Here is a 23,725-nt window from a genome sequence, read left to right as displayed (position 1 = left end):
ATTTTGAAATTTTTGTTAAATACCCGTGCGAAGCTAGGACAGACTGCTAGTCTTTACTCCATAAAAAATTACATTTATTTCGTATTTCGTCGACCAAAACATTATTTTTCGACTTTTAGCTCTTTTCAATTATTACAGTTGGTAATAAACTATACTTCAAATATATATTTGGCAAAAGGTAAATTTATAAGCCCATGTAGAAAAGTTTTTCAGCTTATTCAAATTTATGTTTGCATTAGGTCCATGTCTATTGAACCAAGATCACCTAGTATTGGTTCATGTATGTGAATATGAGAGTGGGAAGGCTCCAAACTATTTTGCTACTTCTATCCAAGGATTTTAATATTCGCTTCCATATATCTCATCGACGAATACTCTAACTCTCACACGAACAAATATCGAAAAGTAAAAAAAAAAAAAACTTTGATATAAAACCTTGAATAACAACATTTTTTCAATCATTTTTATTAAAATAAATCTCAACGGAAAAGGAATTTACTTTTTTTTTTTATTTTTTATTCATCAATAACTTTTTACTGACAACAACGTTAAGCACTATTATTGAAATAGTTTAGCGCATCATTTTTGAATATTCATAACTTCACAATAATAACTATTAACTATTGAAAATAAAGTTTTATTTTCAAATACATTCAACAAATTTTGCCCACACATTCTAATGTCACACACGGAAAAAAAAATATCGCTCTCAGAGCAATACTGTATTGCTATAGTAGCTATCCCCACTTAACCATCTGTTTGATTGTTACTAGAGTCATCTACTAGATCGTTCAGACAGGAATACGTTAGATTTCTAAAATAGCTATACGGAATCACTAGGAGAGCCATAAGGAATTGCTGAGAGGACTAAACGCCTCGCCGTAGTCTCAGATTTCACGCGCAGTCTTGTTTTTTGACATATTTCATAACCTCAAAAATATTCGTTTTGTTTATCGTTAATTCACTGATGACTACCCAATAAAATATTATTTATGTAATCTCAAAGAAACAATATTTAATTCGAAGATTATAATTTAAATGTTCAGTAAAAAAATAGTTGAATTAAATTTATTAAGAAACATTATTTAAATTAAAGTGGAATATTATCAGAACTCAAAACCAATGTTAATTCAAAAACTTTAAAAATTCACAGAGAAATAAATTAGTTTACTGATTGATACAAATTTATTTATTATGTATAGTAATAAATTAATTTTATAATAATAAATAAGTTAGAAATTAGTAGATAACTTATTTTTTCTTTAATTTTTGAATAAATTTAAACTTAGTTAAAAAAAAATCACAAAAATTGTACTGAAACAGTTATTTTTTAAGTTTTAGGCATTTTTTTAACTTCCCGCTAAGAAAATTGAAAATTTTCAAAAATCGGGAAGTTATTGTTTTCACCTCGTTTTTCGAAAATCGAGTTTTCATGAGATCTCGACGTTTTGAGGTCCTAGGAAGCTTTCCTGACTATTTCCGCGGTGATGTCACCGTGTCTGTGTGTATGTGTGTGTGTGTAAATCTTTCATAACTTTTGAACGGATCATCCGATTTGATCGAAATAAGCGGCGTTCTAAAGAATTCCTTTGCCCCTAGAATTTTGATACTAATTTACAGAATTTGAGTAGATCAATTTTGAGAAATCTCAAAAATAAAATTTCCAAAAATTCGTTTTTTTTGAAATATCTTTTAAACGGCTGAACCGATCAATTCCAAAAACTAATCAGCTCTTAACCTCAAAAAACCACGTCGATTGCCACTAGCCCGGTCAAAATCGGTTGATTTGTTCATGAGATATCGTTGTCGAAAAAAATTGGAAAAAAAGTTTTTTTTCAGAATTTCTATGAAATTTTTAGTCTGACCAGTTTACGCTTAAAGATTTTTCAAAGAACTCAAAAAACTACGTTGAATGCCGTAAATTGCGAGAAAATCGGTTCATTCATTTAAAAGTTATTGTGGTTTGAAAATTCAAAAAATAGTGTTCTATAAAACTTCCATTAGCCTTTTGAGCTCGAAGAGCTTTGTACATGGACGGTGGTGTTTATTACTCGGGAGGTCTTATTAGGTGACTGAATGGTAGTTACGGACAATGTCTCGGATAGCTTAACTGGGAGAGCTTTTGGCGCGTAACCAAACGATCCGGGTTCGAGTCCCGGTCTGGGCTGTCTGAATTATTTTTTCGGTTACCGAAAAAATTCCTACTGAGTAAGGTCCCTCCTCTTCCCTTTATCCTTTATTTCCCCAGTTCCCAAATTTGTCTTTAATGACAAATTTAGCTATAAATTATGGCTGAATTATACCTTGCAGTCTCTATGTGACTGCCGTGACTTGTGAACTATAAATAAATAAAATTTTGCTTTCTTAAACAATGACTTTTGTTAAATTGCACTGTACTTTTTTAACTATTGACGTTTTTAAAGATATAAGCTCTTCCCCATGTTATACTCATCAAGACCTTTCATTTGAGTACCCACATGCATTTTGATATATTTTTCATATATATATATATTTGAATGCATGTGGGTACTCAAATATATGCAAATGAAAGGTCTTGATGAGTATAACATCGGGAAGAGCTTATATCTTTAAAAATATATTTAACACTATAAACATTCGCATTTTTATCAATAGACTAACATAAGATCCACCATATAATTAGATAAATTTTTAACAAGTTGAATATTAACATTCTTGTTGCAGACTTTCCAATGATATTAAGATTCACGTTGGAATGATTTTGCACAGTAAAATAGCATAATATAAAAAAAAAAAAAAAAAAAAAAACATACTTTTAAATAATTATTTCTACATGTTTATATTTATAATCTAATTTCGTTCAAGTCTGAAACTAAACAATCAAATTAATTAATGAGAAATTTTCAGGAAATACATTTACACGCTTGGTGGTGTAAAATTTAGGATTCACACCGTTCAAATTTAACATTATATTTAGTGCGATTCTCACACCGTTCGTGTTAAAAATTTTTACACCGAATCATTTACACCACACCGAGTCCAAAAAATTTTTTACAGTGCAGTGAATAACAATTTCACTGGTGAACTAGTGAAATTCCACTGATTTCTTTTAAGGGGTTATACGCAGTTGCAAAGCTAAAAAAACAGCATTTTTTTATGAATTTTTTCTAGACACAGTTTTTAATTATCAATTACAAGTGATGGTTATTTAAATAGAGCCTACTTTCAAGAATACCATAGCACGTCAATCATGTAAAAATATAAATGTGCACCGCTCCTGTAGAAGATGTTCTGAACGACCTCTAAAAAAAAGGCGCTTGGCGGTGATCTCCATTTCGGTGGTTTGGATTATCTGAAATCAAAAAATATGGTGAATTCTTTTACAGGATAGATTAATGCAGGTATTGGACGAAGGAATAAGATTCAAAAAAATTATTACTATTTTTTTTTAACAATTTGGAAAATTGTTTTCAACAAAAACGAAAAATTTTTTTCAAATAGACGCCATTTTGTCAAAAATCAAAATTTTTCTTATTCCTTCGTCCAATACCTGCATTAATCTATCCTGTAAAAGAATTCACCATATTTTTTGATTTCAGATAATCCAAACCACCGAAACGGAGATCACCGCCAAGCGCCTTTTTTAGAGATCGTTCAGAACATCTTCTACAGGAGCGGTGCACATTTATATTTTTACATGATTGACGCGCTATTGTATTCTTGAAAGTAGGCTCTATTTAAATAACCATCACTTGTAATTGATAATTAAAAACTGTGTCTAGAAAAAATTCATAAAAAAATGTTGTTTTTTTAGCTTTGCAACTGCGTATAACCCCTTAAGAGAGAAGGGCGCCTGCTCATTATCGTCTTATTACAACTGTTTTATAAATTTTTTTTTTTTCGCATTTTATATTTTACTATTATTTCATAATGGAGTAATCATTATGAGTCGTGTACTTTAGGGTTTTCCAAATTTTCTTTTTCGTATGACAATCGGCCACATAAGGACATATCAGAACTTATTTGGCTTTATATGATCGAACATATCATAATATGACAATATGCCTATAAGCCTGATATAGTTGTATACGTCCAGATATAATTTTTCGACCAAATGTGATATTGAAAATTTTTCACAGAGGGCAAATAATCGCTGAATCGTTTCTTTATAAGAAAGTTAAGTTCTATAATAAAAATTATATTAGTAACTCCCCTAACGAATTTTATCTGGCATTGGTTTTTAATTTAATTAACTCCTAAACTAATCTTTGTTTAATAAAACATTTTAATAGCCGTACATGTTTCTAGAAAAAATAAAAAAATTATTGTAATTTATTTTTTTACTCTCATACATGGCCTGCTATGGCCATATATGATTCAATCAGTCCGTATAAGGCCAGATATAAAATTTGCCACATAAGAAAACTTTTCTAGCGAGATTTACTTATTTAATTGAAGGAGATCGGACTGTAAAGATAAAATAAATCTTATTTTCAATCATACCGCATTGAATTACTAATCAAATAAAGTTGATTGCGGAAGCTATTTACGGATAAACCGTGTTTTCGTTGGTTTACTTTCGACTGAAAGTCACTTTTGTGATTACTTCGTAAATATATTAGTTCATTAGTTTAGATTTATTCATTGAATTCAAATATAACTTATTTATTAATAAAACATAGATAACATTTACTATAAGTGTTGAATTTTTTATTCCATTAATCACATTTTAGATATCTTCATTATTTATCGCAAACTATCGGACATTCCCAATTCACATTGTACCACGGAGGAACCTTTAAGTTAAGAGTTGGTTCTTTGGTCAGACGATAAATAGCAATTGTATTCATAATAAGAAATACGTCATCTACGAAAGTTAAATATGTTCAAGTTGATCAAAATAAACTACAATTGAACAGTTATAAACATTCACCGAACTGTTTTTTATTGATTATATTTTCGAAAAATTCATAAAACCAATCCTTTTGTTCATTTATTTTGAATTGAATATGCAACGAAAACTCTATTTATATTTTAAGTAAAGAATTCCTTTCAATCATTAGTCGACTCAAGTCTCACGTAGATTATTTTAAAAAAATTTGTTTGTAAGTTATTTTTAATTTACTTGATTTATGAAATAAATTTGAACTTTTATTTCAACAAGTATCTTAAATTTTTGTTAATTTTATTCATACAAAGCAACGTTAATTCTTAATAATAAATTAATCATGTAACGACAAAAAAAAATGACCGTCAAATCATGAGAAAGTATTCTTGTCTAATTGTATTGCAGATTTTACAAACTTTCAACAAAAATTTGGTCTTCACTAAAATACTATTTATTATCGTACATCTTTGTCTGTAACCTGTTTCAGTATCGAACATAATGAATTTCAACAAACACATCTTTTTTTTTTCTTTTTTTTTTAATACATTATTTAATATGAAGCATTTTTTAAAGTAAATATTTTTTAGAAAAAAATCAAAGGAGCACTTTGCCGAACACAATATCCAGTAAAAATTTGAAAGAATTAAAAAAAATAAGTGATTTTAAAATGGACTATTTAGCATGAAATAATTTTTTACGCAGATGTCAATTAAACAATTATAAATAAATAAATATGAAAATAGAATGTGTTAACAATGACATAATAGTACAAACTTTACGTATGTATGTATATGCTTACTATAGTGATCCTTTTCTTAATGCATAGATGATGGGACTAGCGTAATTTCCATTCGAATGCACCATAAAGCAAACTATCTAACTACACTACGGTGATCTCTGCTGCGCCACTCACGATAATGCTTTACTAGATTCCATTTTGCGAAACTACCCAATATCGGGCTTGTAACTATTCACACCATCCGCATTACTTAAGAAAGACGTCACTTCTGAAATATCACTTAATAGTTACATTAAATTCTATCTCAATAAATTACTTCAAATATTTCAATGTATTCAATTAGTCAAAATTTACGCTATAATTTCGGTGATTGATTGATTTGTCTAAATATTATATATGCGATCCTTTCAATAGCACATGTTGCTAATCAGATTGCATTAATGGAAAACTTGTTTTATATTATTTAATACGATTGCTCTACATAATTCTGAAGAGCTCACAGAATATGCATTAAAGCCAAATAGAATTATTGACCGGACGTCTATAGTAGAATGCATCAGCACCACTTACTAATTAAAATACATTAATGTAAGTCGACTGAACATCACTCGACTTTAATGTGTTATCATAAATATCTATGAAATTTTGATCACTAAAGTAGTCATCAATGAAATTCAAAAAGGTAAGTTTATTGGCTACAACACATGTATAATTTTGATAAAAGATAAAAGAATAAAAGTCCCACTAAAATTGGCTTCATCGCAATTACAGTAATTGATCAAGAGATAGGGACTAACTTGTCAATCATTGCCTCTCTTTGTCCCGCTTTACGATCCTCTACTCGCTCAATTTCCTACCACCTCTAAAATTATCTACAACCACAAGAAGAGCTCGATTGATGACCACTAGTAATTATCACTACAGCTTGTTCCTTTTTTGTTCTCTATTCATTCGTACTGATAGTTCACTTTCAACATTACCAATTATACATTAATCAATTAGGTATAATTTATTCTACAGAGTTGTTTTTTGAGTCAATTTCATGAAAGTTTATTAATAGAATTTATGGAAATTTAACTATTGTCTTCATGAAGCAACTTCTTGAAAATTTTCTTATTTTTCACTTCAGTTTGTTGAGTTAGGATGAAAAATATCAAATATCAAAAATTCTTACTTATACAATTTTTTTTTTTTTTAATAAATTTTAAATGCGACAATTCATGAGATTTTTATAAACAACAACAATATTTAATTATTTTTTTGTTTAATCAGAAGTGGCCAAAAAGTAATTATAAATGAAAAATAAACAGTGAGAATGTTTAATAAATAATTTTTCATTGAGGTTTGTATTTTTCTAAAAAATCTAGAAACGGACATTAATTACAAAATATTTTTTCTTCGTAAACTTTTGATCAGAAATACACGTTTATAAATTGACTAAAATATATTCATAAAAGTAAAAATAATTTGTTTCCAATTAATGAAAATAATTTCATCAGGATATTGAATGTAACTATATTGACTAACAATCGATACAAAAAGACATTAAATCGCTTTCAATTTGTTTTTCATCGATTTTAAACTGTGATACCTATTTATTTTGAGTGCTCTACTAGTGCATTATAGCTATAATTTGATTGCGATAACAAAAAAGTTTTTAAATGTTCCGATTTTTCGTTTATAAAATTAAAAAAAAATTATTTTTTTTTTTTTGAAGAAATATTTTTTTCAATATTGAACATTTTTATTTAAAAGTTGAAAATAGTTCAATACATTTGTATTATTTAAAAAAAAATTTTATGTATCACTTTATCTAAATACTCAAAATTCCGACAAAATTACTTATTACTGATCTATCCCAAGTATGATTCACCTTATTACAACACGTGTCACGATAACCTAAAGGGTCACGAACTGTCATTTTTTTTATAAGAACACCTTCTGACCTGGATTCTAATACTTTTGGGGGTTCATTATTTAAATATGTTCAATTAATCAAAAACTTCATATTTTTAAACTAAGAGAATAATAAATAAATATAGTAGTTCAGGTTTATACAGATCAATTTATATTTTTCATTATGTTAATTTATTTTTCAATTCAGCAACGTTTCGTCACGTATCGTGACTTCCTCAGACATCTAATAACAGTCATACATAATATAAAAATAAAATACATATCAATTGATCTGTATAAACCTGAACTACTATATTTGTAATTTACCCATGCAGGAAACCCCCAGAGTTGACAAAGGGGCCAAGCTTGGGCCAGTACTGGGAAACCTAGCTTCGGCGTACCTGTATTGGCCCATGCGTGGGCCAGGCTGTTTAACCCAGCCTCGGCCATGCCAATGATTACCCCACCTTAGGCCAAGACTGGCTAACCTAGCCTTGGCCATTCATTGGCGACTCAAGCGTGGGCCAAGACTGGTTAACCCAGCCTCGGCCATGCCAATAATTATCCAAGCTTGGGCCAAGACTGGCTAACCTAGCCTTGGCGATTCATTGGCGACCCAAGCTTGGGCCAAGACTGGGCAACCAGGCCTTGGTCGGCCCAATTATTACCCGAGCCTGGGCCAGAACTGGGTCCCCCAATCACGGCCACAATGATTACCCAATGGTTAGCCAAGATTGGGAAACCTACACTGAAAAAAAATTAACTTGATTCAAGAAAAAAATTCTTGAACCAAGAAAATAACTTTGAAGAGTTTAATTGTCTTCAATCAAAACGAAAAATTCTTTAATTAAATAAAATTTATTTAAACCAAGAAAAATTTCTTAGTTTAAGAATTTTTCTACTCAAATCAAGAAGATGAAATTCTTAAAAATTATTTACTTGATTCAAGTAAATTTTTCTTTCTGTGTAGCCATGGCCGTTAAATGGCAACCCAGACTTGAGCCAGAATTGGGTAACCTAATAGCCTTAGCCATTCAATGGGAAATTCAAACTTAATAAATCATTAAGTAATAGAATTTTAAACAGTAAATATTTATTGTTTAACGAATATTTGCTTACAAATTCTAAAATTTAAAATTTATTATTTAACCAAGACAATTGCATATCGTCAAAATTGATATAGTCTAAAAAAAATTAAAATATAATAATTTACAGTTGAATTTTTAATATTGATGATTTTGAACATGAAAATTTATCATAAGATATTAAAAATATATAGAACGATGTACAAAGTTTAAAGTAATATAAGAACTTGACTCTTGCATTTTTTTAACTAATAAACATTTGTAAAAAATAGTTAATTTTCATCAAAACACAATATTAAATAACATAAATTAAATAAATAATAAACCGTCACACTTCGTCACCATATAGATTTAGCTTATGACAATAATGAGATATGCATCAACTTATCAGTTGTACGGTGTAGGGGTTAGCTATCGGTCTGGCAAGCGCGCGGCTCGGGTTCGAATCTCGGTTAGAACGGATACGATTTTCACTTTATTTCTATAAATAGCAACAGTAAGGTTTAAAATTACTTTACTTACAAAATAAAATAAAAAAATAACACCCGAAAAATTCTTTTTTTATCATTTTTTATTAAATGGCATGGGCCAGACTTGAAAATTAACTATGGCTCAGCCCTGGTAACCAGGCATGGGCCAGTCCTAGTAACCAGGCTTGGCCCATCGTTATCATCCCAGACTTCAACCAGGACTGGGCCAAGCCTGGCTTACAAGCTTGGCCCAGAATTTTACATAGTTGGGTCAAGCTAGGCTTCGTGGTACTTTCCTCTATGGGTACTGGGATCTGATTAATCGAATAATAAGAGAATAATTTTTTTGAATTGGATATTCATTTGTTAAATTATAAATAATACAAAAATAAAATCGAATGATAAAATATTAAAATTAAAAAAAAAAAAAAGTCAAAAATTATCATAATTAAATTATTCAATTCTTTTATTACTTTGTTAGTTCACGTGATATATTAAATCATAAAGAACGAGAAGATAGCAATTAATTAAAAAGTAGAATTACCGTGGTAGTATGGTGCGCAGTTACCGTATACAAAAAGAATCTAGGTGATTCACATCGAGGAATTCCACAAGCTGCACAATAAAACTTTACTTTTTTAAAATTTTTTTTTAAGAACAGAAGCCACAGTGTTACAATGAATGGGAAACCGGAGAGCTGTGAAGTCGAAATAAGCTCAATTGTTTCACGGCATTCCCGACGGTAGCAATTGCATTTTTCAAATGCTAAATAATAAATTATTGAATTTTTATTTTCAACATATTATAAATCATATCTATTAATTATCTATAGCAATGAGGAAAAAAATAAAAAAATCATTCAACTACTTCTTGTTAAGTTGACTACGAGTATTATCGATATTTTTATGAGGAACTCAAGTAAAATAGAGAGTTAACCGTCGAATTAGTCTAACAAAGCTTCAATGCATTAATAGGGTAGCTTCAAAGAAACATCAAAGGTGACTTAGATATTACGGAAATTTAATATGTCGTATATAAAATTTAATAACAAGGAAAATTTAAATATCTGGATTCAAATATTATTAATTAATGACTTAATATCTTTATTAAAATATTATTTTCAGGCATCTGCTAGGCATCTATGGAAATCGTAGTTAATTTTACTTCCTTTTTTTTCAGTTTTACCGGACTTGCCAGTAATTTTAAATCGAAATGGACAGCTTGTCAATGACACTGTTGGTCCTGAAGGAGAACGAGACGACTTAATCCTCACATGTCGTGTTATCGGCGGTAAGAACAAAAGCTTGTATGTTAAATTTATTATTAATAAGGTATTACTAATATCCGCCATCATACCTCTCTTTGGTTTACAAAAAATCATTGGAAAAAAATTTTTTTTTTCTGCATAAAATGCTAATTAAAAATAATTAGTTAAAAGTCGTTTAATCATCAAAACGTAGAAATGATGGTTTTAATAAAATGTTTATTAATCTGGCCATTGAATATTTATCTTCGTAAGAATGATTTATTATACCGCTCAAATATATACTACAATTTCAGATTTATTCATGAATTTCAGCTCGAAAACTTTTTAATAATCCTAAAAAAAATTTTTTTACAAAAAAAAAGAGTTCTGAGTACAAACTTATAGCTAATGAAATTTTAAACTAAAAAAATTTCACGAAAAGTTCTCTATATATATATATATATATATATATATATATATTAAACTACATGTTTAATTCAGTATGATACAATTATGAAAATTGTCAATTTCTGTAGACTCTGTTATTTGAATTTTATTTTTAGTATTATCTTTATAATTAGCTATTGAATTATTCTTCTGAGATACCAGCAGTCTATAGGTAAATGAATTAGTTTATTTTAATTATCGCATCGTTTAAGCTATATTGGACTAGATAAATGAGATTTTAATCTTATTCAACCACCAGAATATTAATAAAGACTTCAGAATATTTTATTCATAAAATTAATCCTAAATATTTTTAAGTCTTCATTAAAATTCCGAAACAGGATCGAAAGTTTTACAGACGTGCTAATTTCTATTTACAAATCAATTTCAAATTTGGATTGATCTCAAAACTAATTCATATATGTGTCAAAATATGAATTTGAATCTTAAATTCATTTTGAATCAGAATTTTTTTTGCACGGGTATTTTTGTAAGTCAATGGAGATAACTGAATTTTTGTTCTTTCTCAATAATTTTCTCGACTCAAGCAAATTTTTTTTTCTATTCATGCACATTGTGATCAATAAATGCAATTTTTTACTTTCCGTTTATAAAAAATAAAAATAATTTCATTTATAGCCATTATTTGAACTACATTTTTTAAGTTGAAATAAAAATAACTAGAAAACATTTTGTGGTGACCCGTAAAATAAGCTATAAATTGACGATAATTCATAAGAATAATGTATTTCTACTGAATTTCAACAAAGATTTATTATTTTCTTGAATCCATGTAAAAAAAAAACAGATAATAGCTCACGTGAATTTACAATACCCAAGTGATTTTCTTCATCGCTGCTACCAGTATTTTCTCTCATTTTTATTAATTAAAGTTGAATATTTTGTGATAAATAAATAAAAAAATATATAATCTCCTCATACATTAAATTACATTTAAAATTCATAATGAGAGTAAAATTTTTTACACACTGGAAAAAAAATTAACTTGAATTAATCAAAGAAAAATTCTTGAAACAAGAAAATAATTTTGAAGAGTTTAATTGAATCAAAATGAAAAATTCTTAAATCAAGTAAAATTTAATTAAACTAAAAAAAATTTCTTAGTTTAAGAATTTTTCTATTCAAATCAAGAAAATAAAATTCTTCAAAATTATTTACTTGATTCAAGTAAATTCTTTTTTCTATGCAAGAACAGTAATCATAAGATATAGTTAAAATATTACTAATTTTATATCGTTACATTCATACAACCATTTTTTTGTTTATTTTTTTTTATCAAGTTAAAAAAGAAAAATTTTTATAAAATTATAAAATAGACTGATGTATAATTGTATGTATGTGTGATAGGTTTTAAGTAATCGAATAAAGTGATGCAACTTTTTCCGGTAACTCAACGTCAAAATCAATAAAAATTGAGTAAATAGAAAAGTTGCCGTGGCTTTTCTCTCTAGTGTACAACAGGTTTTACCTTCATATGTGTGTATGTTTAAAACTAAAACTTGACTCACGCCAATCACGGTTGGAGTACAGTGTATGATAGTATAACGTATATACATAGTAATGGTGTAGGAAGTAACAGTGTCGTCAGTTATTAGATCAAGCAACTTTTTATCGGTAACCGAGGGTAAGTGAAAAGTTCTACGTTTAGTCGGGCCAGAAGAAGAGGAGTAAAGAGAGAGAATGAGTAAAAAAGCCGAGAGAGGATGCGCTTAGATCGCTTGAGTTGCAAGCCAAAAGGAGAGTAGTCGGGTAGGGTACCGTAAAGCTCTTCGCTGTTTACTTTGGCAACTGGATCTAAATTTCTGTTTATAACTACTGCAACTTCTACGACCGCTTTAAAAGATTATTTTCGCCCCTCATCCGCTCTTGTCTTTCGCATCACTTTATATCTATTCATTTATATACATATATACGTGTATAAACTTTTATTCCACTCAATCCTTTCACGCAGACGAGATTTTAGCATTTTTTTCATTAATCTTTTTAATTTCCCGATTTAGAAATTTAAGATTTTACAGAAAGAAGGAAAGTTTATTGTGATTAATTTTTAAATTAAAATTTATTTATTTTTTCTTTATGTTATTTCAATCTCTTATTCACTATTTTTTCGACTAAATTTAACGAGTTATAGTTTTTTTTTTTTTTTAATTTATTAATATTTTAAGTAGAGTGAAAGTAGTTGATTCACTATATGTTTATTGGATTGACTTGTAGAAATTTATTTTAATGAACGATTCATTTATCTCGATTACTGATAAGGAAAGTTTTCGATCGATTTACTGCCGAGCTGAGGATAAATTTTTGGTACTGTGCAATTAATTTATAAAAGTAAACTATTATTTTAAGAGATTATCGAAAAGATTTTTAATATAAATCCAAGTTACGAGTATACAGGTATATAAGCTCTAAAAGTTATTGACCGAAGTAAATCGATCTCGAGTCGGTCACGTCGCCAAAGCAGTTAAAACGCAACTCCGTTCGAGAAGCTCCTTGAATAACAACGATATAAGAGTAATGTAAGAGGATGAAATCTGTTTTCTCGTTTCAAAACTCCGTATATTACAACTGTTACATAACTATTTTTTCTCTTTGCTGAAATATAAATTACGGTATTATATAACATCCTCCGAATAAATATCAACCTTAGTAAACAATTTTGAATGTAATCAAACAAAGATAAATTAATTTTATCATCCAACTTTATACTTGCATTTAAAAAATATTTGAACGTACACATTTTTTTTTTTTTTTGAGTATACAACATAAAAGCATCCATCAATTTTTTTTAGCAAATTGTTCTCGATAGTGGATTGAAAAAATAAAATTTTTGTTACAGTGATCAATAAAACGATAAAAAATATATATTGTATCAAGTTTTTTCATTTATTTCCGTAACTCAAGTGAAAAAATGTAAACAATAAAATGTTGATAGCTTAAAAAAAATTTTTAAACTTTTTATCTCAAAAAAATTTAATATGTTTAAAAATCAAAAATATTCAATGAAATATGGCAGAAATTAATCTTTCCATGACATGAAAAGTAATTTTTTTTTTCAATTAAAATTTACTAAAGTTTTTGTAAAACATATTTTGCTCAAATATAAATTGTTCTCACAGTCTAATTTTTTTGAATAATTTTTTTCGAATAATCGTAACAATAATATGCAAATATCTATACGTAGAATAAATAGAAATATCTTTTTGTTACACTTGACCCTTCCAACATGCTCTTTTATTATCGTATCCACTGAAAGACAATAAATGAGACAAGCTTTCAACTTGCAAAATCTCTAAATAAAAAAAAAAATAAAGAAAATGGAGCATACTTTTTTTATTTAAAAAAAAAAATCTAGTGAGTTTGCTTTGGCTCTCGAGCCAAGATGTCTGTATTGAAAAGGTTGAGCGTCGCTCTGCTGGTCTCGACGTTATGACCCTTCAATATATACATATATACATGGTATGTTGACGAGGATAGACTAATTTAAAGTTGCCAAGAACTTATTCTATGTTTAGTAAGCTGGGAATATACCAAAACCTTTGAATACTTTGTTATCATTGTCACAATCAGCTTACCTCAACAAAGAAACTTGTTTAAATAAAGAAGCATTGTATTTTTAATTCTTAAATCTTTAAAATATACGTTTCCTTTATTATCAAAAACTGTACTTAGCGTAATGATAAAATAATAGACTGAAAAACCAATAAAAAATAAAAAGACCATTCGGCAGCCGAAATGGAAGTAGATTTCATTTTATTACTTATCAATCAAAATTACAATTGAATTTTAACGAATGATTTTTATTGTAATCATTACAATGATAGCGTTCTAATGAAAAAGATTAAATTAAAAATTTTATAAAACGAATGCAATAGCAAATTTCATAATTAGCATAGCGGAATAAGATATAATTTTGGGACTACAGAAATAATATGATACTCAAATTAAAGCTTATTTAAAGAGCTTTCAGATGCAATTTACAGAAATTCAATAAGTTATCCCATTCAAAAGTTAATCGAGTAAGAATGTGAAGAAATATAAATTTTTATGATTTTGAAAATTTTGAAATCATGGCATTTCTAAATAATTTTGAGACTACACATATGATATGGTACTCAAATTGAAGCTTATTTAATGAGCTTTCAGATGCAATTTACAGAGATTCAACAAGTTATCTCACTCCAAAGTTATTCGAGTTAGAAAGTGAAGAAATATGAATTTTTATAATTTAAAAAATTTTTAAGAGACTCCCGTCGAGAAATCCCTTCTTTAATATGTTGATTATTTATAAAAAAGAATACAGTGTAATAAGTAATAAATTGCATAAACAAAAGTAAATTCATTGAGCAAATTGAAATTTGAACCGAATAAAATAAATTAAAAATCGAAGAATAAATAGTGATTAAAATAATTAATTGTCGATGAAACAACTTTAGGTATTGTCTATCTTTTGTAATTCTCCAATGTAAAATTTGAATGTTAATTTACAATTAAGTAAAATTTGTATCAATCTAGTTTATGTTCAATATATATTAAAAAAAATGAATAATAATTTTTATTAATAAATTCTGTCCCTCTAATCTTCTGGGTTCCCGGTATAGTGGTGATAACTTACCAGGACCAAAATAAATTAAATTCGTTTTTGTCTAATCTGGACATAACAGTACCAATATGCCAAATTTCATTAAATTCTGAACGTCAATTCTAAAATCGGTAGTACTACCTTAACGGTGATATCTAAAATTAAGATAGACTTGTGCGTTTAATCTATATTATATTATCAGTTCAAATGTATGGAAATACCTAGCAACTTACATTTTAATAATTAATCTCAAAATAAATTGAATAATTCAAAATAATGATATTATAAATAAATGTATAGCAATGCATAGAAATATTTTTTTCCTTATACAAGCTTTGATATGCTAGATTAATATAGTTTTAAAATTTTTTATATATTAAAAATTTATTTCATTAACTGATTGTTAAAAAATCAATTGCAAAATTTTTAGTAACAAACATTAATAAATAGAAAAAATTTATATTATTGTTTTCTTAATAATGTCGTTTATAATGCCTCCTATCATAAGCTTTTACTTTTCAATTTTAAGAAATCCGTTTGACAATGAAGCTCAAAAGTATATATTTAATTACAGAACTAATTAAAAAATTGTTGAAATTAAAATTACAGGGTCACCAACACCGCGGATAAAATGGCATGTTCCAAATATAACTTTCGAGGAGTCTATAACGAGTTCGCTTGATGTAATCGAGAACAAGTAAGTTATTATAATCAGTCCAATATTAAGCGACCACCGTAATACTGTTTTATTTTTGAAATTATTTTTTCAGATTGACAGTGAGGTCACTCCGTCGAGAGTCGTTAGGAACAAATTTTACCTGCGAGGCGTCAAATACTGACCTCGTTCCATCAAAAAGAAAATCTGTAAAATTAGATTTAATTTGTAAGTATTATTTATAAAACAATCAGTAGTAAGTAAAATGATCGTTATAATTCCAGATTTTTTTTTTTTTTTATTTAAAAGATCAGTGATTGCACATCAAGAAAAATTATTTTTATATCAAATAACGATTTGTGAATTTAAAAATTAACTCATCAAAATACACCAAACTATTTTTTGAATTAACACTATCATATTTGTCTTGATGATAATATTTTTGTCTAATTTTACTGTAAAATTTGCTAACTAGTCGGATTGGTTAAGCTAATATAATTAATTAAAAAATGTGCACTCATAATATATGCATGTAAAACGTAGGTAAATATTATTTATAGTTTTATCAGATGAGTACAAACTAAGTTTAAGTTGTCAAGATGAACAAAGACATATCGACGAAAGTAGAAAGACAGTGAGGAAGACAAGGGTCGGACAGTTTGTTCCAACAAGATAAAAACAAATGTTTATCTTGGCGTTAACGAATTAAGATCATTATGCTCCTATCTTATCTTCTTATTCTTACTCCATAGATTGAATCTACAAAATAAAACGGGAAAGAAATCTCGCTGCAAATAACAGATACAAATTAGCTTTTGAGCTTTTTGGTTTTACCACTAAGAAGAGTAAAATAAAGTAACTTAACTAGCGAGCGTAAGAAAAATAATTTATTGATGTTAACTCCTTTATTTAATCACTAAAAACATAACTTTTATAAATTCCAAGTGGTAGAACTGTAACAAAGTAAATTTATGCAATTTAATTGTGGAAAAAAAATTCGTCTTCTATAAAAATAGTGATTCAAGTTAATGACATTAATTATTATTCAACGTGAATCAATTGATTAAATAAAACTAGAGCTAAAACAGCTTTTGAGATGCTCAACAAATTTCGAACAGTTGAAATTACTATTTCCGTTAGTATTCACCGTACTCACCATTTAATGGATTATCAGTAACTGTATGAGCTAAAAGTTGAATCGAAGTTTGAAAACTATGTTTAGGGAAAGATAGAAAGCTATTACAGTACTCTACTTATCATCCCACACATTTCCGATTGCGCTGCTAGTGCTTATGGCATTTTAAGGTAATAACGACAAGTTTCAATGCATCTTACTATCCTAATTCAAGTTTAATTTCTATGTCATAGACGTGGATTTATTCTACAGGTCACTTTGCTAATTTATAACCTCAAAAATTAGGTTTGTTTATCTCAAAATGAAAACTAAAAATTAATAATATAAAAAGAACGCTTCCATTATTTTATTGAATGGTAAGAAAAAAAATAACGTTTTGACTAACTTTTTTTTCAAATTATTTTCAGTTTCTTACCCGAGTTCAAAAATATTTTTTTTTAAAAAAACGTTGATACATTATTATTACTTCTTATCACCTACTTATAGAGTGACAATTTTGGCTTCTAACATGGCAGTAGAAATTCAATAAATAATTTTTCCATCACCCGACACGGCTTTTAGCTCTTTTGAAAAGTTGAAATTTCAAAAATTATAATTTATTTGCTTTTACAAACAGAACTAATTTATAAGTTAATCAATAATACCAGATCTTTATACGATTTATTCTTGTTTCAAAATCCTATTTTAAAATGACAAGACCTTTAGAGAAGAAAATGATATTATAACCATTGAATAATAAAGAAGAACTTTTAAAAGGATCCATGTACATTTCCTAAAACATTATCGTCAATGTTCTGTAAACCATCTGAAATTATCGATACTAGATTAAATCACATGCCGAGGGTACTTTGATGTAATCTCGTAACTCGATTTTTCGACTATTTTTGGTTTTTCTTTTATTTATTAAAAAAATTTGACTTTAGCACCGGAGGTTTTAATAGCCAAATTTTATCGTGAATGTCTCGAGAAATCATTAAACTTCATAAAAATACAAATATTCAATCATTACTTGTCTAATTATTTATTAGAATGTTTAAATTATTATTTTTCCAAAATACTAATTTTTAAGATACGAATTTACGTCAGGGTACCCTCAATATAAGGTAGAAGTACCGGTTTTGGCCACTTTGAATTTTAATGATTGTACAGAAAATACCAATGTCAAAATTAAATTTGCTTAAAATTTTTAAACTTTGATATTCATATGAACAAAATTTATAATTTTATTACATTTGTAAATTATTTATACAGTAATTTAAACATCAAAAGACCAAAAAAGGTATAGTGCCCACAAGAAATTTTCCAGCAAAATTTGATTCTGATTTGACAATATCATCATAAATTTTTTTTCATAGTTTCTTCAATCAGAATTTCTTGTCAACTCACAAAAAATTTATGCATAGCTTATCGAAAAAGTCAACATATAAGTTTGTATGAATTTAAAAATAGTAAGAATAACTACTTAAGTTTCAAACCAGATAAAATCAATTACCTATTCCCTGAAATTTTGAGAATATACGATTTCTACAGCGAGTAAAAAAAATAAAAATAATACTCTAACAACAACTAATTCGGAATTGATTGGAGAAAAACTATTTTCAAATCATTTAAACGTTTGTTTATTTTTTTTATTTTTTTTTTTTTTATTCAATTGAATACTAGTCGACGCGTTTAACTCTTTCCGAAACACTCATCATTTCCTCGTTCCAGTCCAAGTGATACTTCCGTTCACTAATTCAGATCGACCACTGTCCACTTCACAGCAATTTAAAATCTGTGTATAGGTGTACAGTATTATTTTCATTTTATATTATCAAGCTTCTAAATACTATAATATTTTTTTTTTTTAAATAAAAATTTGATCAATTTTTTTATTTTAAACTACATGTATCAACAGAATAAAAAGCTTTTCATATCATGTTTTATACATATAGATTTATAATATCAATATTAAATATATATTTTTTTTTAATTATGTTGTAAACTTTTTATTGCAGTGAAACCTTTGACGATAAAAGTAAGCAGACCCGGCTCTGCAAACAAAAATGAATCTCTACAAGCCAAACATCGGTACGACTTGGAATGTGAGACAACTGGTTCAAATCCGCCTGCGGTAATAACGTGGTACAAAGGAAAACGTCCGCTCAAGCACGTCAGCGTAAGTTAATTTTATAAAAATAAAAGCATGTAAATAATTCAATCTCATTTGTAGAACGTTTTTACTAAAAAATAAAATAATCTATATATCTATTTTTGCTTCTTTATTAATAAATTCTCGAACTTTGAGCCGCTCAGCAATTAAAAATAAATTGAATGTATTGTAGTAAATAAATAAGTCAGTTTTCCTTCGAATTAATTCATGATGAATAATATTACAAAGTGAATGTAAACGAAAAAAAAGTACCATTCGGCCACAACCGATATGGAAAGGTATCGATTTCTCAATTTTTGCACATAGAGTTGACATTTTTGATACTAACTGAAGAGTACTCTTCAAATTTATAAACTTAAGAGAAATTATACATTTAATAGACAAAATTGTAGCTTATTTCATGACATGCAATCTACATAATCTCGATACATGCACGGAAAGAAAAATATATTTAAAATTACTACACGGAAAAAAATAAACTGTAATAAATAACAGTCGATTTATAATAAGTAATGATCAACTGCTAAAAATTACCATTTCAAACAGTAAAATCGTGATTTTACTATTCACTTTATAATATTTACCATTTAAACGTTACAATTTACTTTTTACATGGAAGAAAATACTATTTCAAACAGTAATATTCGCTATGTAAATGTCTAAAATGTTAAAGTATAATAATTAAGAATTCAGACTTTGATATTTATCATTTCGTACCTAAAAAATGATCTTATGATATGTGAAAAGTATAAAATAAAGTTAGTAAATTTCTAATACAAGCAACGTCAATATTTACAAAGTAAAATGGTAAATTTTAAACGCAGCGCTAAAAATCAAACTGTAATTATTGACTTGCTTGGACTGGTAAAATGTATATTTTAAAAGTATAATTTTTACTGTTTCAAATGCTACATTCTCCCAGAGTGAGACCCCCTTCTCTTTCAACTGAGTTCCCCTTCTCCTCATAATATAGACTATATATTGAAATGGCAATTTTTACTGTTTGAAACTGTAATTTTTTAAGATAAAAGAGTCGTTATTTACTATAGTGACAGCTACTAATCACTTATTTTCGATGTTAAATTATAAATTGTGGCTTTTATACTTTCTACATTAAGTTCTGTAATATTTATATTTTTGCCACCCCGATGTCCGCTTTACTATTTGAAACTATAAAAATTAACCGGAATCCGAGTGAATATTACAGTTTACTTTTTTCTGTGTATGGAAACATCGTAATATTTAGTATAGGACAGTGTAATGCCGAACCAGAGCTTAAACATCCGAATTTATACGATGCAACATCGTAAATTCTTTTCAAAGAATTTTACTGCTTAACCTTACACACAGTCTTATACACTTCAAGAAAAAGTACGATGTTACTGAAGTGATATTCAAAAGTTGATATAGTGATATTTCCTAAATAGTATAGTAGTAACTACGATGAAGTAATGTAGAATTTTTTTCCATCACTCAAATTGAAAAAAAAAAAAATTTTTAACCATATTTAATATGGTAATTTGTCATTACGACAAATTTGGGAAAGGGGAGATGAAGATATTGAAAGATTAGTCCTGGATTACGAGATTACTATTGTAATTTTTACTTTAATTTTCTTTCTGTGGGAGTTATGCAGATGTTACTTGGAGATAATGCCATAAACGTAATTACAAGATACAATTGAGAGAATTTTATCATCACACAACGTTGGAATTAATAAACCGATTCGGCCAGTTATTGAACTTGACCGAGGATTCTATTGATACAACAAACTTAATATAGAAATATTCTTTACTTAAACACCTATGTTGAGTAGTTTTAAACAATCAAAGTATTAAATTAAATATCATAAATTTTTCTAATTTTCTTCAATTGGTAAAGAAATCTTAAAAAAATATAAATTGATGAAAAAAAAAATATTGTAATTATAAATCAATCTTTCAATAGGAGCACGAGAATACTGCAAACTTAAAACCTTGAATTTATTTGTTTTTAAAATAAAAAGTAGTAAGACTATATTTTTTATTTACAATACTATAAACATTTATGTACTCTCGTAAATTTTGTCCTGATCCCCAGGATTTCAGTTACAATTTACAATCCCAGATTGACACTCGAAATAACAATGAATGACATTACTATGTTTTTCGAACTTTATTGAAAATTTTAATAGCATTAAGAATGTATAAGACGAAAATTGTAATGCTAAATTTGGATAATTAATAAGAATTGAATAAAACATCTATTCGTTTATGACTTTCTTTATAAAATCTAAAAATCTTTACGAAATTTACCATATTTTTTTTTTTTTTAATATCTCGTTAATAAGTGAAGAGACGCAATTTAACGGTAATATATTCGGTTGAGTAACTAATCAAGATTTCGGTAAAGTGAATGTAAAGGCCGTAACGACAAATTTAACGCAATCAGAGAGAATACGAAATTGAAAACGTCAAGTGCACCCGACATCTACCAATCAAACAAGACCTGTGCAGTAGTAACCTTGTGATTATCTCATTCGTTTGGTACTTTATTTATCTTTTTTTTTTTTTGTACCATTAACACTATCGAATTTTCAATATATTCAGCTTATTTTCATTAACTTTGTTCATAAAACTTTTATACTTTCTATCTATTTGGTCGAAGTTTAAAAAGGTGAGATCTGAAAACGGGAATTCACGAAAGAGTTAAGGGAGGGCTAAAATGTTGTTTTTTTATTTTTATTTGTTAAAAATTTGTCAGATAAATGTATAACATTTCAAGATTATTGTGTTAAAATTTCAAGTCAATCAAAACAAAAATGACAGAAATAAAGCTTTTTTAGTCTCTGTCTCTCTCACACAGTTTATAACGCATGCGCGGTAGAAAATCGGTGAACACTTTAACTCGAAATCTACTGCACCGATATTTTTCAAACTCTGCACACTTTATCTACCCATTACCAGCGAGATAAAGCTGTCAAGTTATTTTCTTGTTAAATTATAAATAATTTTTATATTAGCTGAATTGTTGACTTTTTTAATCAAAAATCGATATTTTGACTTTCAAGTGCTGCGTAAAATCTAAAAAGTAAAACAAATAAGAACTCAGCAGCATAATCTTTAAAAAATTATCAACTGATCATAGTTTTTTAATTTTTTCATTTCAAATGATCTACTAATGAGTTCTTTTGTCTAATACTGCATAGCAGCTTTTTTCTAAGGCGCTCACTAAGATTTGCTGTCACTAGCTCATTTCTTTACATTTTTAAATGAGATTTCAACAGAATACTTTCAAAATGTAACTTCATCACGTCCTTTATTAATAAATAAATTTATACTAACCAAATTCTTGAAAAACATGCATGAAAAAATACTAGTTTTTTATCGAATTCATTTACCTCCTGCACTGAAAAAAATAATCGGTAGAGGCTACCGATTGGTAATCGGTAGAGGTTACCGATTTTTTTTCGGTAGAGGCTACCGATTTTTCAGTAGAGGCAACCGATTAAAATCGGTAGAGGTTACCGATTTTTTTTCGGTAGCAGCTACCGATTTCCAATCGGTTGCCTCTACCGAAAAATCGGTAACCTCTACAGATTTACATTTACCGAAGAAATATTTTTTGGGGCTCATTACTGAAGCATAAATGACATGTCAACATGATTTTCATGTGACAGCAACATGATTTTCATGTGGCAGTAACATGATTTTCATGTGGCCGGCAATTCTTTATTAAAAAGTTGATGTAACGTTTTCATAGTTGACGCTTTTAATTGCTTTGCCAACCACTTTGGCAATGATTACTATGGCAACGGTTAGATAATAATGAATAACATTTGTACAAATATTAATTAATTAAATTTTCGATGATAAACATTTTGACAGAAGCGTACTCAAATGATAGGTCTCGATGAGCGTAACATCAGGATGAGCTTATATCTTAAAAAATTTCAATAATTAGGAAATTGCGTTGTATTTTGTCCACTGATGATATTTTTAACGATATAAGCTTTTTAACTTTTTAATAAAGGATTTTATATATACGATACTAGCTGTTACCCGCCCGCTTCGCTGGGCGCTTTATAGAATTGCATTTTTAGATCTAGACTTGAAATTTAATTAGAGTATTGTTTTGATTTGCACAGATTCCAAATGAGTATTGAAAGTTTAGTTAAAGTCATTGCAAGTCTCATAAGTAAAGTTGAAATATGTCTAGCTTCAATTGCGAAGAATTTTTTGTTATTTAAAATTTTCTCAGTGACATCAATATTTTATAGAAAATAAATTTAACATGTTTTTGACGAATTCTATTTAAATAAGTAGCCAAATTTATTTTTCACATACCCAGTGTTTGGAAAATGCATTCATTTTAATCAGATACATTCCCGCGATCCCGCAATAAAAACAATTTATAAATTATGTAATCAGCAAAAATAACATGTATATAAAATT

General features: G+C 27.8%; 1 protein-coding gene across 2 annotated transcripts in view; it reads left to right on the top strand.

The window, feature by feature from the left end:
* The window catches only part of LOC123271586 (neural cell adhesion molecule 2-like), a 449,338-nt gene that overhangs the window by 370,371 nt on the left and 55,242 nt on the right, over window positions 1-23,725 (top strand). For both annotated transcript variants that reach the window (XM_044737967.1, XM_044737959.1), the window contains exons 5-8: window positions 10,237-10,347; window positions 15,960-16,047; window positions 16,121-16,233; window positions 19,138-19,298. In XM_044737967.1, the coding sequence (XP_044593902.1) occupies window positions 10,237-10,347; window positions 15,960-16,047; window positions 16,121-16,233; window positions 19,138-19,298 (473 nt within the window). The remainder of the gene's footprint in view (window positions 1-10,236; window positions 10,348-15,959; window positions 16,048-16,120; window positions 16,234-19,137; window positions 19,299-23,725) is intronic.

The sequence above is a fragment of the Cotesia glomerata genome, linkage group LG1 (genome assembly GCF_020080835.1).
Source record: "Cotesia glomerata isolate CgM1 linkage group LG1, MPM_Cglom_v2.3, whole genome shotgun sequence".
Lineage (NCBI taxonomy): Eukaryota > Metazoa > Arthropoda > Insecta > Hymenoptera > Braconidae > Cotesia > Cotesia glomerata.
This window is presented reverse-complemented; position numbering and strand designations above follow the sequence as displayed.